General features: G+C 33.4%; 2 protein-coding genes across 3 annotated transcripts in view; one reads left to right on the top strand and one right to left on the bottom strand.

The window, feature by feature from the left end:
• sns (nephrin adhesion molecule sticks and stones) overlaps positions 1–16,660 on the top strand; it is a 279,269-nt gene that overhangs the window by 90,149 nt on the left and 172,460 nt on the right. The gene's annotated exons all lie outside the window — the stretch shown is intronic.
• On the bottom strand, positions 4,173–15,520 carry LOC142984165 (nose resistant to fluoxetine protein 6-like). The gene is made up of 14 exons (XM_076131582.1): positions 15,343–15,520; positions 14,283–14,441; positions 13,649–13,860; positions 11,209–11,414; positions 10,711–10,787; positions 9,922–10,103; positions 9,339–9,496; positions 8,845–9,013; positions 8,104–8,297; positions 7,516–7,663; positions 6,975–7,158; positions 5,154–5,296; positions 4,613–4,719; positions 4,173–4,316 (listed from the first exon to the last, which is right to left on the bottom strand). Exons 1-14 carry the CDS (start codon positions 15,392–15,394, stop codon positions 4,220–4,222), a joined length of 2,088 nt encoding a protein of 695 aa, XP_075987697.1. The 5' UTR covers positions 15,395–15,520; the 3' UTR covers positions 4,173–4,219.

The raw sequence follows: 16,660 nt of genomic DNA on the forward strand, positions 1-16,660 counted from the left end.
GTCGAAAGACGATTTTTAAAGATGTTTGCTGTTTGCAGTAGTTAAGGTCGTGAGTTCGATTCTTATTCAGAATTTGTGTAAAATATATGTGAATATTTTTCCGCGTTTAGGTGCGAATGTTGTTTGTATGTATGTAAAAGTCCATGTGTGACAATGTAATTTCCTTTCTTTGATGATATTTTCATTGACTGTGATTCAAAGAGAGACTATTATAAACACTTTTTTCATCAGTGTTAATATTCCAACTACCTAAAATTCTTAGATTTGGCTTAGCAACTACTCAATTACAATAATTATTTCATGAATACATTAGTGACTGCCAAACTAAATTATTAATATTCACTTACTTATTATCCCGGAAAGTAATCGAAAGGTCACAGAAAATCCCTAAAACGTGTATTTATAGATAGTAACAAAATAGTATGTATTTATTGTTATAATTTTAGGTATGGCAATAGACTCGCCCCCTATTACATGGGACTAACATTGTTAATGGCGAAAGTTGGGTGTATTTCATACACATCTGCTTACACCTTCAGGTGCCTGAAAATAATTAATAAATATTCTCAAAGCAGTTCTCATTATCTTCGCTAAATAATTATAATTTTCTTCACTCTACTTGAAAAACCGCAGAAATACCATAAAATAAGTGAGTACAGAAGTAACGCTTTCAAACGAAGGCACGCACACATAAAGAATAGAATGCATCATCTACGTTAGATACAAACGCTTTACTGTGTAGTGCGTTAATATGAAATTCGAAAAATGCTTTTGTTAGTTTCGAAAAATAAAGGTTGACAATAGACTTCATTAACCAATAATTATAATGTGCAATAAGATTTTGATCAAAACTTTTACGTCGAATATAAGAATGAATATTAATCCATTTGAAAGATATTCATGTTGATAAGTATGACAAGATGTATGGATGTGAATGAGGCAAGGGAAGATTTTTGTTCTTTTCGTTTCCGCCCACCTCTGTGGAATAAGGGCTTGATTTTATATAAGTTTCATATTTAATTAATTATAGTGTTGAAAACTTATATGTACGATAGAATTAATTGCAATTTATTTTTTCAAGAAAGTTTATAAGGATCTTACCACGTCGCGATCTCAGAAATCTATCTACTCCTATAGGAACTAGGAAGAAGCCAAGATTTTATGCCTTTATGTATATTTATTATGTAAGAACAAGTTTTCAAACACTCTTACAATATATTATGCTTTTAATTTGTCTATTACAAAAAACTCCATAAAGTTATTCCCATTACAATATAATGTCGGCTTTCCTTCTGTACTAAATTCTGTGGCGCAGCCTCTAAGCTATTAATATCTCGTAAGAGAAAACATATGAGTTCAGTAATATTATGAGCTTACGTCATGACAAATGAGGCACAATGACAATTTCACGTGAGTTGCGATGGAATTTAATTGTTTTTGCTATTACAGCTGTGTATTATGAAAGTAATGAATTTGAGACGTTGTAAACATCGTTTTGAGAGATATTGGGTTGACTAAGTAATAAGTTAGTAAGGAATTTTCGAAGAATATTATAAATTGACGACTTTGGTAATCGAACTTTATTACCTATACGAACATGATTGATAATTAGTTATGTCTGCTTATAAATATCATGCACATAGGTTTAGTTTTGCAACAAATATAATGCTCATTCATTCTAATTTAGGCTTTGTTAGATCAGTGCTAAGTTCAATGTCTAAAAAGTCGACTAAAAGCTCTCTAGGCGACTCAAATTTTCGAAATCCAATAGCCGAACCTTGACTTAATAACGCTTGCATTTAGTCTGTAATAAGATCACACATCTGAAATTTTGAAATAAAAAAAGAATGAAAAAAGGTGGCGCCCATAGGCAGTTGCGCTCACCGGTCGGTAAACGATCTGTGGGTTAAGCAACCATTGGCGCGGTCATTCCATAGATGGGTGACCGCATAGTGTTATTTGAGCTGGGCGTCTCCGTGCTTCGGAAGGCACGTTAAAAAGTCGGTCCCGGTTGTTGTCTACTAAGATAACGGTCGTTAAGCCATGTCAAAGGCCTCTCGGGCGGCTTGAACAACTTTGACACTAGGTTGACCACTAACCATACGACAAACAAACAACTTTTAAAAGCCCTCTACATTTTTCAATACAAACCAGCATCAAACAGAACTCAAAGTATCAAAACCATCTATTCCTAAGTTCGGTAAAGTCGGTAACATATTAGTGTATTATTCGGATACTGGGTGGCACTATTAATCGTAGTATGTTGAAACTTAAAGCCGTGCCGATCCTAATTTATTGGGAGGAGACTTACAACAAGTATTTTGGTTTGGATTACTTTAGGTCTGCTAAAAGTTTACTTAGACAAAATAGTGTGTTTTGGACAATAGTTTTTAATATAATGTTGCTTGATTTTATTTAAAATGTTCTTTATACATTTTTGCTTACATGCTAAGTAATGTGTCCAGCTTCTGATCATAAACTCCTGGGTTCGATCCCGGGTCAAAAAAGCGCTCTCAGTCTTTATCTAATTTATATTGAAATATTTCTTAACATTAATCCGGAGTATGGTAATGTTTTTGCTATATGGCCGAAGACTCGCCCCCTTTTACATCGGACTAAGCTTGTAACCAGTGGAGCTCTTGTGTATTTAGAATACCTCTTTTATAAAAAAGACACCTCCCGCACTAAGGATTGCTCTTGTGTCGCGGGGACTTTTACAAACATACAAATAACGGACACAAAGCACAACCAGACCCGAAACAATTATTTGTGGATCCGCACAAATAATTGCTCCGTGTGGGAATCGAACCCACGACCTCCCGACGCAGTAGTGTTGGCGTGGTGACCTAAACCACTGCGCCACGGAGGCAGTCTCTGCCTATAGCTTTGTGTAATGTATGTACGTTCAAATCGGCTTAAATGTCAAGAAATTGTCCAGTACATACCTACATACATACATAATACCACGCCTTCTTTCTGTAAGACTAGGCAGAGATCAAAGAAATACTGCCCAGTACTGAAACAAAAAAAACCTTCCAAAATGTCTGCCGAACATTATAAAAAGCCGGTACTTCCGTGTAATCCTATAATATTGTGATCGGCTTAAACCTCTTGTACCTTACAATCCAATAATGAAATTATTGAATCCGTTTCGATACGAATACATATGTTTGTCTTACTGTGTACACGTTCATATTGATTTGTGTTTGTTGTTTCTATTATATTGAAATGTAAGCCGTTCGGCTTGTAAGGGGAAAAGTATCAAAATGTGTGAATTCAAAGCTTCGATGTATTCCCAAGCGACTATTAAAATTGCGAATTCTGTTTTATTATATGTGTTATTGTCTGATAAGATGTTGAACTGTTTTTTTTTATGAATTTATCATGACGATAGTCAATGATAAAATTAAAATCTATAATTTAAAAAACATCTACAACGCAAGCCGATCTTCGCGGATCAACTAGTTTCCTATAAGTGCGCCAAATTTCATGAAAATCTATTCGGCATCCGAATCTTTATCATCTGAAACTTTTGCATATAATATGAGTAAGATGGTAAATATAAGATTAGCCTATTATGTACACCTTATCTTTGCGTAGACTTTTAAGTAAAACAATCTCTCATATTACAAAAATTCACACAATAGTAACAGTTTCAAGCCTTTAATATTTTACCATTATTATAAAATACAGGCAAAGTCAAGTATCAAGACTAGTATATCTCAAATAAATAACGTTGTTATGTCACTTGATTACGAATGTTGTGACAGACTTGTTATTTAAACGGCTTCCGAATCAATAGAAGGTAAATCGATTAATTCGGTTACGTAAACACCCTGTATTTTGCCGAAGGAATATATTATATAGGGTGTGTGTTTTTCGGTTGATTGTATTGTTGGTGATTTTAAAGAATTTGTTATAAATATAATAGTGTAGTGATGTTGTGACTGGGGATTGGAAGGTCTCGGGTTCGACTCTCGGTTTTATATTTTGTTTTTTTTAAACATACTAGTTTTGAGACTTTATAATTATTGTTGAACATGATATAATTTGTTTGAGTTTTAAGTTATTAATTTGTTTTAGAAAACGGAACGGTGGAAAATTCATAGTAGTCGGTGAAAAAACAAAAAAAGCAATTATAGGATATAACTATATTTAATGATAAAATTTAATTTTAATTTCTAACAATACAACCAATAATAAATATTTAGATTTAAGTTTATAGATATTTTCCATTTTTCAATAATTCAGTGGTGATGTGTCCGTTTGTTTGCGTTTGTATTTCTTTCTTTACTTCATTTGCTTTTGGTCTCCTCCTGTAAATAAATAAAATAGTATTTTTATATGATTTCTAGAATTTCACTTCTCTTTTTCTCAAAACACAAAAAGCTATTAAAGAACTTTTACTAAAAAAATATTTGAAAATTTTTTTTTCTTTTTCAAATTCAATTATAAAAATGAGTTTTTATCGCAAAATATTTAAGTGCAGTTACAAGTAAGACTAAACTGTACTTGCTTCATTATAATCATAAAAAATATTCTAGTCAATTGAAAGCATTAAATAAATATTACCTAAACACAATATATAATAGATATTTAATACGATACTTACGGTAAAAGTAGCAAATTGGTCAAGTTAGCGAGCGGCGCCTCAACGAATAGCCATAGTAATACGGCCAATATGGCCGAGGCTGTCATTACTCCTATACCATCTATTACCTGAAAACGTAAGCATAATTATTATTTCTACAACTTTGCCAATTGTGTTGGATAAATTTTATCAAATATCCTGAAGGCGTAATGTAAATTGCACTGGGGTGTTTTAAGTTCAAGAGTTCCTCTCCAGTAATGCATGTCTAAGGGTTTTTAAATGATAACACCTTGTAACCCCTAAAATAGGCTGGTATTCTAAGGAATTATTCCCTCCGTTAAAAAATTGTGTTAAATATAATTATTAAGACAATATTTGACTCGTTGTTTTAAAGACTACACGAAAAAGTAACTCAAAATTATTATGATTTGATAATGAATGGTGAAGAGAAGCGAATCGAGTATACACTAAAATAAACTCAGTTAAGACTCACAGACAGACAGACTCAGTTGAAAAATACATTCCAGTGCGTATTTTATAAGTATTATGGTAACCTACTTACCAACGTAAATATATCGTAATGCATAGGGCTCCTCTGTGACATGAAGTTTCTCTGCATGATGAGAGAGTGCACCATGTATACACCGTAGGCCAGTCGACTGAGTATCACGAACACCGGCCATGAAATTATAGTCCTTATTTTAGCTGAAAATAAGATGCAAATTTAAAATACTGCTGTGTTTAATCAGTGTCAAATGGTTGGATCATTTTAGTAAAAAATACCCAAAGAAAGTAAGTAAATAAGTTCAAAATCAAGCAAAACTGATCAATATTTGCTTGAAATTTAGTAGAAATAAGTAGTCAAAATATTTTGCAGAATAACGTAACCTACTTATAAGACGAAATGAATTACATTGGTTCAGTTGTTACCTACATTTACTTCATTACAAATATATTGAAATTCTGCAACACGGGCAAACTTAACTATTGCAAAAAGTATGCAATTTCTAAAAGGTCTTATCTCACATTACAACCTCAAGACATACGCCCTTTTTCATAAACAAATATGACCTTAAAAACCTTTCCAAATTGGCTAAAAATAACGCAAACCATTTAACACACCCTATCATTTGAAGAGCTACCTCTCCTTACATATCTGGAGATAAAAACATTATATTTTGTTCCCAGTAGAAGAGTCCCGGGGGAAATTAGAAAAAAAACTGTACATCCCCCTTGAGAGATAGGGTGTATTTAGCTCAAACTGTTATGGAATGGTAGTTAGTACTACGATAGAGATGTGAGGTACAATTTACTCGTTTGCAGCGATTATGACTATCGGGTGACTATCGAATAGTTGTTGAGTAACTATCGGGTAGGATTTGATAAATTTTGCATGAAATTAAAAATATTGAGTGTCTTTAGAGTATTTCAAAGAACTATCTTTGTTAAGTTATTTAAATGACTAAGGGCTAATTTCACAGTTTGGAAATGAGTGGAAGATTATCTTTGATAGAAAGGCAACGCGATGGTACCAAATTAAAAAAAATATGGCTACAGAGCATTGACTACGTATTTCAGTATCGTTCGTTAGTAGTAGATTTGCTTTCGTTCATTGAAACTTAAATGACAGATACTTGATACTATTCAATAGCAAGTAGATCCTAGCAAAAACAAAGATAGTGTCAATGTTCGATTTCAAATAGAATTTTAATTTATACATGCATTATAAAGACCTTTATCAAACTCTATAATATACTAATTAACTCGAGTTCGCTATTAAAATTAATCCATTAAAATGACAAAACTTGATAAAAGATTTTCAATTTAGTAATTGAATTAGTCGCCTTGCAATTAGCAAGCGCCTTTGCGATCACTAGAATTAAGTAATTGGTTACTTTTAAAACTTATTTCATTTTCTACTTCATTACTTAGTTGGGATATTTTTATATGGATGTAGTTGCAAATACTAAACGATGCGTAAAATACAGCAAATAATAAGATCACCCTGTCACTATTCGATCTTGGGTTCAAGTCATCCTGAGTTACAAAAAACCGCATAAAAATTAGGTCCAAATGTTCAAGAGTAACGATATCACAGACACACAAAGACACTACTAACATTTTGTTTTGCGTAGCGGATAAAAATATATGTATAAAAAACAAAATTATTCAGTCAAAAATACAAAAAAAAATACTAAACTATACTGAAACCCACATATTCCAGTTTTAGATCTGATTTACTACCATCATTTGTATGTTTGTAGGCATACACACATACAAATTCTAAACATAGAAATATTCTAGGTACACCTCTATTTGGGACTTGCCGTATCTCTAGAGAAGACCCTCTAAATATAGGGTTAAGTAACAAAGCTATACTCACGAACATCCCCATACTCCGTAATGGCAATACACATACAAGTGGCCAAAGCCCAAATATTCCTGTTAAACGCGGCGTAGATAGCCGAGTTCCATGCGTTGTAGTCTCCGAAGCACCAGTCAGAGGCTGATGACCAGACCTTCAGAGCCAGGATAGTAGCTGCGGTGAAGCCTATGTATGACCACTCCTGGAAAGAGAAGATATAAAAAAAATAGATTTTTTTTTAGTGTGTATTCCGAATGGAAGCTGTTTTGTGATCGATTTATAGTTGTTACGGGTCTGGTTGAAGTTTGTGTGATAAGTAAAACAGTCAATTAAAAATCAAAGTTGTGTGTAAATGGACGTAAATTAAACGTTTTTCGAAGTTTCATGTTTCGTCTTTCACTATGTTGAGTTCAAGCAATAGAGAATTTTATTGCTATATCACCAGACTAGCAAAATTATATGAATGGCACTGTGATCCGATGTTATCATTGATCTCGAGTTTTATTCCCGGATGGAGCAAATGAAGCCTTGAAAAAAGCACTAAAACATTAAGACTCACCTTAGAAATGATTCCTCTGTACTTAGCAGGTCGATACTTCATCAGTATGTAGCCCATACCCATTCCCATCAGATATGGTCCAGCACGATTGTAACTCTTCGTGTACGTTTCAAGGTACACTAGGTTACTTCTTGGGTCTACCATTGCTCTGTAAACCATTTAAATATTACAATTAACAAGAGGAGAGGCTTAATTAACAACAGCCACACGGATCGATCTCTAAGGTTAAGCTACCGTTGCCGAGGTTATTCTGTAGAGGGTAACCATGCTATACATATCAAGTTCCGTGTTTCGAAAGTCACGTTAAATTGTGGGTCCCGGTTGTCATTTTTAAAGATAGATAGTCGTTAACAGCAGTTAGGAGCTTGAAAGTCTGACAATCGAGGGGGATCGTATTACAAACCAGGTAATTAGGTTGTGAAGGTCCGACAGGCAGTCGCTCCATGTAAAATACTGGTATTTAGCTGCATTTGGTGAGACTAGAAGCCGACTCCAACATAGTTGGAAGAGAGGCTAAGCTGATTGATGGATTAAAAAAGACCACTCACGTTAAAGATCTTTCAAACGTCAAAAGCCTGTCATACTTACTCTATATCATACAGCAGGATTCCAGGTATTCTCTTGAAATAAGTTACAATTCCTGGTATCACCAGTGCCAGAATACCAGCTACGACGGTTGTTATTTTCCCAACTTTCTTGTTCCATTGCCAGATGCAGTAAAGCACTGTGCCCAAGACTGCTAACTGGTAGTCGCAGGGAACGTACCAGGTCACTACTTGACACTGAAAAGTAAATAAAAGGCATTTTGTTGGTTAAGCACTAGGTATATAACGAATTTGGTTACCAAGACACCTACTTAGTCGTTTATTTGATTATAAAATGAGAAATTACACTGACTCTTAAACTTGGAAAGAATAGAACCTACAGGTATATCGACCACAATCCGATCAGCGGGCTTATCACGTATCTCAGTTGACAGCTAGTATACGTCAAAATGATGGTCACAATTCAGTACATTGCTGCTTTGACATAACGTATTCATTACTATAATCTAAGGGAGAAAACAATGTTCTGCATAGTAGCTTTCAAATGTTTGACAACTGAGATACGTGATAGGCCCCCAGAAGAGTCATAAATCTATTACAATTAGGTTACTGTGAGTTCAATATTTCAATGTGGGTATATAAGCAAAAAACGCAACTGCTGCCGCTGCTTTTCAATAGTTTATAGAATATTATTTTCTCAGAACAAAAATCTGACTTCATATTTAACAAAAATACAAAAAAAAGATGTCTTAGAAAAGTGTTACAAAATCTAAACATAACTTACAATAGCATCATTATTGACATAATTATTGACCATAAGTAGACTCCAGATCCAATTCTTTTCACAAATCTTCGTCTCCTTAACTATACTTCTTTGCCAAAGAGGTCCATCTCCCGTATATTTAGACACGGCTATCGTATAGAAGATAAGAAAGGAGAGGCTTCCTACTAATCTGAAATGATAAAAAACCGTTTCGAATAAGTATCTTGATAAGGCCTGTGCAGGATTGGAAAGAAAAAATATATAGGTACATGTGATAGAAATCTAAAAATTAATCATCATGTGATAATTATTTTGTTAATAAAAGGTAATAGATATTAAGGGCAGTTTACACAGTTTATGGGGAAGTGTCCGACAGCCTATCTAGCCTATAAAGTGGCAGAAAAAAGATACTTATTTGTTTATTTTAAGTGTATTGTAATAATTTAAATTTATTATGCAGTAATATTCTCAAGAGAGCCGAGGTTTTTTACTATAGATTAATTTCTTTCCCATACCTTATGTATCGCTGTAACAAAGCAACAAAAGGGTTCCTTTTCTTCTCCATCAGTCCCTTCATGACTAAAAGACCTGATATAATGAAGAAGTTCTCAACTGCTGGCAGATCGATATGCTGTACTAGGTTGCCAATCAAATGGGTTTTAGGTCGTATTAGCTGGAAAGGAAAAACATATTTAAAATTAAGTTATATAGGTTTTTCCTCAGTATTAAAAAGGAAAATTTGTTTTTCTACTACAAAAAAAAAACTATCGAAACTAATTAAAAACTATCGGGTTATAAGTCAGTCTAATATAGCCGTAAATAATTTATGGAATTTCCAATAATAAGTGAGATCATCAGTAGACCAGTCGCTAAACATTGTCTTCAAATTTACATCTATCAACTCTGTCAAACAATCGAGTTGAGCCGGCTATAACATTAATTTGGTAAAAATATTTTCGGAAACTAGGCCTTATTAAGCTTAAAAAAACCTTTAGACATAAATGAAAGAAATTATATAAAACTAACATATTTAGCCCAAAATACGTTTTGCTAAAGTAACAAATTAAAAAATCTTTGTTAGAAACACCGATTCCTTACGTGATCAAAATCCGTGCCATTCCCAACTCCAGCCATGACAGCGAACACGATGGCATGAGTGCAGGTCGTTACTATCACGACCACGGCTTTCGTGAAACTCAGTACCGGGATCTCTTCCCCTGTGGTCTTGATGAACGAAGACCAGTTGCGGACTATACTGAACGAGTAAGCCACTCTTGATACTGAAAATTTTACATACTTATGTAATATTAGCCGACCCGCGCAACTTCGTTTAACATAAGAGAGAATGGGTAATCATTTTCCCCGTTTTTATAACATTTTTTACTCGTACTTTGCTCCTATTGGTCGTATCGTGATGATATATAGCCCATAGCCTTCCTCGATAAATAGGCTATCTAACACTGGAAGAATTTTTCAAATCTGACCAGTAGTTCTTGAGATTACCGCGTTCAAACAAACAAACTCTTCAGATTTATAATATAAGTATAGATTTTATCGTATGGTTAGTAGTCAACCTAGTGTCAAAATTTTCCACCCGAAAGGCCTTTGCAATGTCTTAACGACTGCAATTTTACTAGACAACAAGCGGAACCGACTTTTAACGTACCCTCCAAAGCACGGAAACGCCCAGATCAAATATTACAATATGGTCACCCATCTTTAGAATGACCGCATTGATGACTTTTTTCTTATTTCTGTAGTTTTGTTTAACATTAGGTACCTACACATTTCGCCTTGTCTCATCATATCATATAATTCATGTTTCATAACGACAATATTTCAGAAACTATATAATAAATATTATTTTGTAAATTATTCAGTACTTACATTGAGTGTCTTCATTATTATAATGTAGATAAATACTTGATAGTATTACGAGACTTATTAATGATGCTAGGATGGCACTGAAAAAAATAACATCCATATATTTATAGTAAATATAAATGTTTGTCATTCTTTTATGCTGTAACGACTGTACAGTTTGGGATAAAATTTGATAGCTTAATAGAATATCCTGAAGGATTATAATGACCTATAAATTTCACCAAAACAATAATGTACCGAGAGAAGTCTTGGCAATAAAAATAGTAAAACAAGGTATTATAAATGCAAAAAATATGTCTGTCTATTTGTCTGTGAAGATTTCAGGGCTAAACTACTAAACTAATTTTGAACAAATCATAATATAATAGTTCAAATAGGCCAAGAACATTGCACAAAGAACTTGTGTAAAAATAATATTATACTTAACATAATATTTTCAAAAAAAACACCCAAATTTCTGAAAAATAAAACATAACACACAAAAATCTGTAAAACACTTACAAAAACAAATAAAATTGAAAACTATACACAGTTTCTTGTCCAGACAACTGGCAGCTGTCAATCGTTATTCCTGGTTCAGCAGCCGCTATGGGATTGATGTCGTAAATCGCTTTGAACACCTTTGTAGCAGTTGCAGGGTTACACGACGATGGTAAACAAACCCCCCAGGTTATGAGATTGTGGTCTTGACCTTGTGGGGTATTAGTCTGGAAAAAGGAAAGCTTAGGATATTAGGTGCCTTTACACATAAGCTCTTTCGCACGAGAAGGAACAAAGGAAAGAGCGCAAGCCGCGCTCATCTGTCAAGCCCGCGAAGAAAACGTGAGCAAAGAGCGCGTCTGACAAATGCTGTTGTTTCACGCGCGAAAAAGCGTGTGTATAAAGGCACCTATTGATGAATTATGAATGGTGAAGGAAAACATCTCGAAAGTAATTTCACGGTGAACATTTTGTGATGAAACCTTCCATGGTCGAAGGATCTTTAACTGACTTTAAATAAAAGGAAGAGGTTCTCAATCTGTATGTGCTTTGAGAAAATAGTTTAGCATTGAAGACTGATCACTTATTTGATAAAACGGTCAAAGTAAAAGGTTTTGAGGTTAACTAGAGTGTTTTAGGGTTCTTTGTAAACAGTTCATAAAGGAATGCATAGTTCCTAATTGTATTTTGCCAGTATGGTAGACGAATGGTCTTACTCCTAGCCCATTTCAGAACCTAAAGCAACGGCACATTGGCTTAATTGTGCGAAATTTACTCCAAATTTGTGATTAATAAATTTTTTTTCGGGTCTAGTTGTACTTTGTGTCCGATATTTGTATGTTTGCAGTCTCCACGGTAATTACCGCAGTAATTATTCTTATTGCTAGAGTTAATAAAAAAATATTCTGTCATTTAACAAAAACAAAACGTGGTATTAATTTTACATGTCGTTTTTTACATCAAGGTATTATAAAACCAAAACTTTAGCGTTTTGTGTTGTAATAAAATTAAACTCATTTGTCATTATTCAGCATAATCATAGTTAAGTTTGTCTTAAGGTCTTTTATCAAAAATAGTTGTGAAATTTATTGTTTATTCAATGACGGAAGTATTTTAGCAAAAAAGATTTGTCAATTTATATTCAATACTTAAAACTGCAATTGTTTATTGAAGTCTACACTAAAAAGACGCCGACCCGCCAAACAATGTCGGCGTCTTGACGTTGGCGGCTTAATAGGGAGGTTTTTCAAGGTATAGTTTATGTTCTGTACATAAATTATTATTAGTCCGCCAGTCAGATAATTGAAAAATATTAGACACGTATTTTTTTTTATTTAAAGCCAATAAAGTGACTTACTTAAAAAGCACTAAAGTTATGGAGTGGGGGGTTTGTACTCTAACGTGACGTCATGCGACTTTTCAACTCAATATGTATTTGTTTAATACATTTATTGAGGGCATGCAAAGTCCCGAACCCGCACTTGGCCAGCGTGGCGGACTCAAGGCCACCCCTCTTTAGTTTGGGAGGAGACCCTTGCCCTGCAGTGGGACAGTAATGGGTAAAAAAATAATTAATAAGAGAGTGTACCTGTGTATTGTGCACACTGAAACTATACTACGTCGCCGTAATGGCTGATTATTATCGGCAAATAAAATATTGGTTAAGAAAACAAGGACTTTATGTTTTTAACTTATTTTAGAACTTTGATCAGTAGAATATATAATTTAAATATGTATTGCATAAGAGAACGGTTTATGAATAAAACCTTGAATATTTTAACTTATTTTTAGTGAGATATATTATATTATTATGTGTTTAAATGTTTGTTTTGTTAAGTATTTGCCATTGTCATGATTATTTAGTCGCGTGTGGTGAGTTCGAATCCCACCCGGAACAAACCTTTGTGTGATGAACAGGAACACTAGTATTTAGTTATTACTAGCCTGAACGTTAATTTATCTACATAAGTATGTATTTAGAAGTATATAAGTATGTTTATTAGTTATTTGGTTACTATAATACAAGCTCTGCTTAGTTTGGAATCAGATGACAGTGTGTGAGTTGTCGAAAGATATTTATTTATTAACGATATTTTATTTATTACTAGCTGACCCGCGCAATTTTGATTGCGTCACGTAAGAGAGAATGGGTTATAATTTTCCCCGTTTCTGTAACATTTTTTACTGATGCACTGCTCCTATTGGTCTCAGCGTGATGATATATAGCCTATAGCCTTCCTCGATAAATGGGCTATACAATACTGAATTTTTTTTTTTAAATCGGACAGGTAGTTCCTGATATTATTGCGTTGAAGCAAACAAACAAACAAACAAACTCTTCAGCCTTATAATATAAGTATAGATTATTTCTCAAAAAGCAAAAGCATTACTCCCGATTACATAAGACTATCATTGGTAATGCTAATGCCTGCTCCGTGATGTTATGCATTATTTTACTCACCCTTAAAAACTCATCAGTGCCACCAAAAACGTTGATCCTTCCATCTCCTTTCCTCTGCACCCCATCAGTCAGTTTGACATTAGCCAGACAGTACTGGGTGGATATCTTCGGATCCTGGGCTAAGGCAGGCGCTTGCATGCACTGGTCGTAATGACCTAGACTGTGTTTGGATGCGTAGAAAACGCCGGTGGGGTTTTGGATGGAGTTCCAAACTGGAAAAAATCATCACATTAGGAGGTTATATGTACTGGGAATTATGAATAAAAATATGTAGCAAGAGATAATTTAAAAAAATATTATTACACCAATTATTTTGAAAAAATTTTTGCTTTTAGCTATTCTGTTATATACTGTTTAGTTTTATGTAACGGATGTTAGTTGCTTATAATTTTTTTATGTTATAGAATACAGAAAATTATTTTCTACATAGCAGCGTATTAAAGGCCTTGTTTCAGAACTAAACCATACTTGCTAATGTAAATTCAAAATATCTATCTATCTCGTTTACGCCATCGCTGCAAAATTGAATGAAGAAGTAAACACAGTTATTGTGTTATGTGTGTCCCACTGCTGGGCAAGGGTCTCCTCCCGTATTTGGGAGGGAGGTGTTATATAATATTTTTATTATACTTACTCCACACAGCCCATAATGTCTGGTTCTTCACGCTGTTTAATATAAACAGGGTGTCTTTTAAACATTGTGTACCATCTTGAGGCCACGTCTGGTCTTCCAATTCTTCAATCAGAAGGTCAACTTGCGTCTTCCTTACTAAAGATTCCGTTGATACAAAACCTGAAACATATTTTATTCAAAAACCATTGTCACACTAAAGAATCCAAAATTTTGATGTTTTTTGCTCATTGCGCCAAAAATAATGGACCGATTTTGATGAAATTTAGTGAATAGGCAGTTCATAAGCTAGATAAACACTTACCCCGGAAAATCTTTTCACATGAACAATATCGTGAGCTATTTAGTAATGGAGTAATAAACGTCAATGTACAATCTATGTGAACTAAAGAAATCATTGCTAAAGGGTTATTTAATATAACAAAATCCCCAAGGAAAAAAGAATAAATAATCATATTTTGCATCACGCAAAACTACTACGAATACATTAAAATATTTTAGTTTCGTACAGGTACCAAACCCATGGTGCTCTTTGCAAACTACCATATTAACATTTGTGCAATCACTGTCATACTTAAATCAAATAATAGTTTTTTTAAATTCCATATTTATTTTCCTCAATCTATTTTTTGATGTTTCCGCCAATCTGTCTTGAATATGCAAATTAATTGTCAACATTTGGTTTAGCACTAGTCAAATAATAATGCTAAGTGGGTAAATTTTGACTAATTTTTTGATAGCACACGATGACGCTAAGCCTAGACCGATCTAATTAATTATTTGCTGATAAACAAAACATAACAGTCCCGGATTCTGTTCCCAAGTTGGGAAAACTTTTATCCTGCAGTTTAGATGTATACGAAATACATGGTGTAAATAAAGAAACCTCTGTTTTCTTGACACAGGAATTGAACCCGTTACTATGTAGTTGACAAGCTTGGGTAATAGAAAAAGACCTTATTTTTTAACAAACTTAATCAACAAAAAAAAACAACAATATAGAAAAAACTATTAAACAAAAAAATCTTATTTTAAAATATATAAAATATAATAATATACTCACATATGAACAAACACGATGAAAACAATAAAATAAAAGCACTGTTTTTCAACATTTTGACACTATTTCAAAAATCATAAAAAATATTTTACTTTTTCAACACACGTACACTCGCGTCGACTTTACGAGTTAAATTAAACGAGCAATGAAGCTCGAACACCTATAGTTATATGTGTATTTAATAATGATCACTTGTTCCAACAGTGAAGGAAAACATCGTGAGGAAACCTTGCACGCCTGAGAGTTGTTTAACACAGTTCTTGAAGGGATGCAAAGTCCCCAACCCGTATTTAACTAAATTTAACTGTATTAAAATGATTAATTTTAATGTTCTTGCTTCTCCAACAAACACAAAATACGTGACTGATTTGTTCTGGTATCGAATCCGCGTCTTTCTTCTGGCAAAGTTACGTAAAGATGAATTTAACCACTGCGTTACGTGGATTGTATTTTTTTTTCAAACTCAAAGATATATTGTTTTTCTACTGCTAGTATTTTCCCAGATTGGGAAAATGAGGTCTTAGTCAGACCACAACTAAATGGGAACTATGCACCCCTTCAAGATTTTTTTTGGATTTTTTTTGCTAAAGATGTTTTTTCTTACTTCACATTAACGCTAATAGTTTTAATTTAGAAAAACCTCAATTTATATCATAGACAATTAGGAAATTTTTTGTTTCATATTCATAAAGCATTGAAAATTTTAAGATTTTGGAAAAATAATTTTGCAAAACAAATTAATCATGTTAATTTGTCATTGTTTGTAGACAAATTACATTACATTGAATATAGTTTTTTGCAAAAATAAAATAATAAAAGTATTTTGTCACCGTTTTCCTGTTGACTAGTTATTTTTCGTGGATCCGTTCACATAATTTATATCACAAAAAATATATGAAATCTTTCTTGACACAGTAAGTCAGTCTGTCAATTACAGTTTTATAATTTAAGCTAGAACCAGAATTAATGTATAACAGATTACGGGAATTAACGCGAACACGCATTTTACCTTAAAATGCCTAACGTTTGGGCGCAGGTTGCACTCGCCGTGGTCCGCAGGCTGCAGTGCAACCTGCGCCGAAACGTTACGCATTTTAAGGTAAAATGCGTGTTCGCGTTAATTCCCGTATTCTATTATACATTAAACATGCAACGGGAGAGTTTAAAAGTTATTACCAGAATTAAGTTTAGAGATAGTTAAAGACCCGGAGTAAAAATAAAGTCATTATTTAAAAAAAAGCCCCCTTAATTTACTGAATTAGGAAATTAAATAAACTGTAAGTACAAGCAGAGCTAGCCGTTTATATTTTGTATAATTAGA

Source organism: Anticarsia gemmatalis, chromosome 26 (assembly GCF_050436995.1).
Source record: "Anticarsia gemmatalis isolate Benzon Research Colony breed Stoneville strain chromosome 26, ilAntGemm2 primary, whole genome shotgun sequence".
In the NCBI taxonomy this organism is placed as follows: Eukaryota; Metazoa; Arthropoda; class Insecta; order Lepidoptera; family Erebidae; genus Anticarsia; species Anticarsia gemmatalis.

What these genes read in the sequence shown, in the direction of transcription:
- LOC142984165 (XM_076131582.1), bottom strand. Translation starts at nt 15,394, where the DNA reads ATGTTGAAAAACAGTGCTTTTATTTTATTGTTTTCATCGTGTTTGTTC. An exon ending in TTTCAATTTTATTTGTTTTT is followed by an intron (nt 10,788 to 11,208) that starts GTAAGTGTTTTA and finishes TATTTTTTTCAG; the next exon opens with TGCCATCCTAGCATCATTAA. An exon ending in TACGGAGTATGGGGATGTTC is followed by an intron (nt 5,297 to 6,974) that starts GTGAGTATAGCT and finishes TCTTATTTTCAG; the next exon opens with CTAAAATAAGGACTATAATT.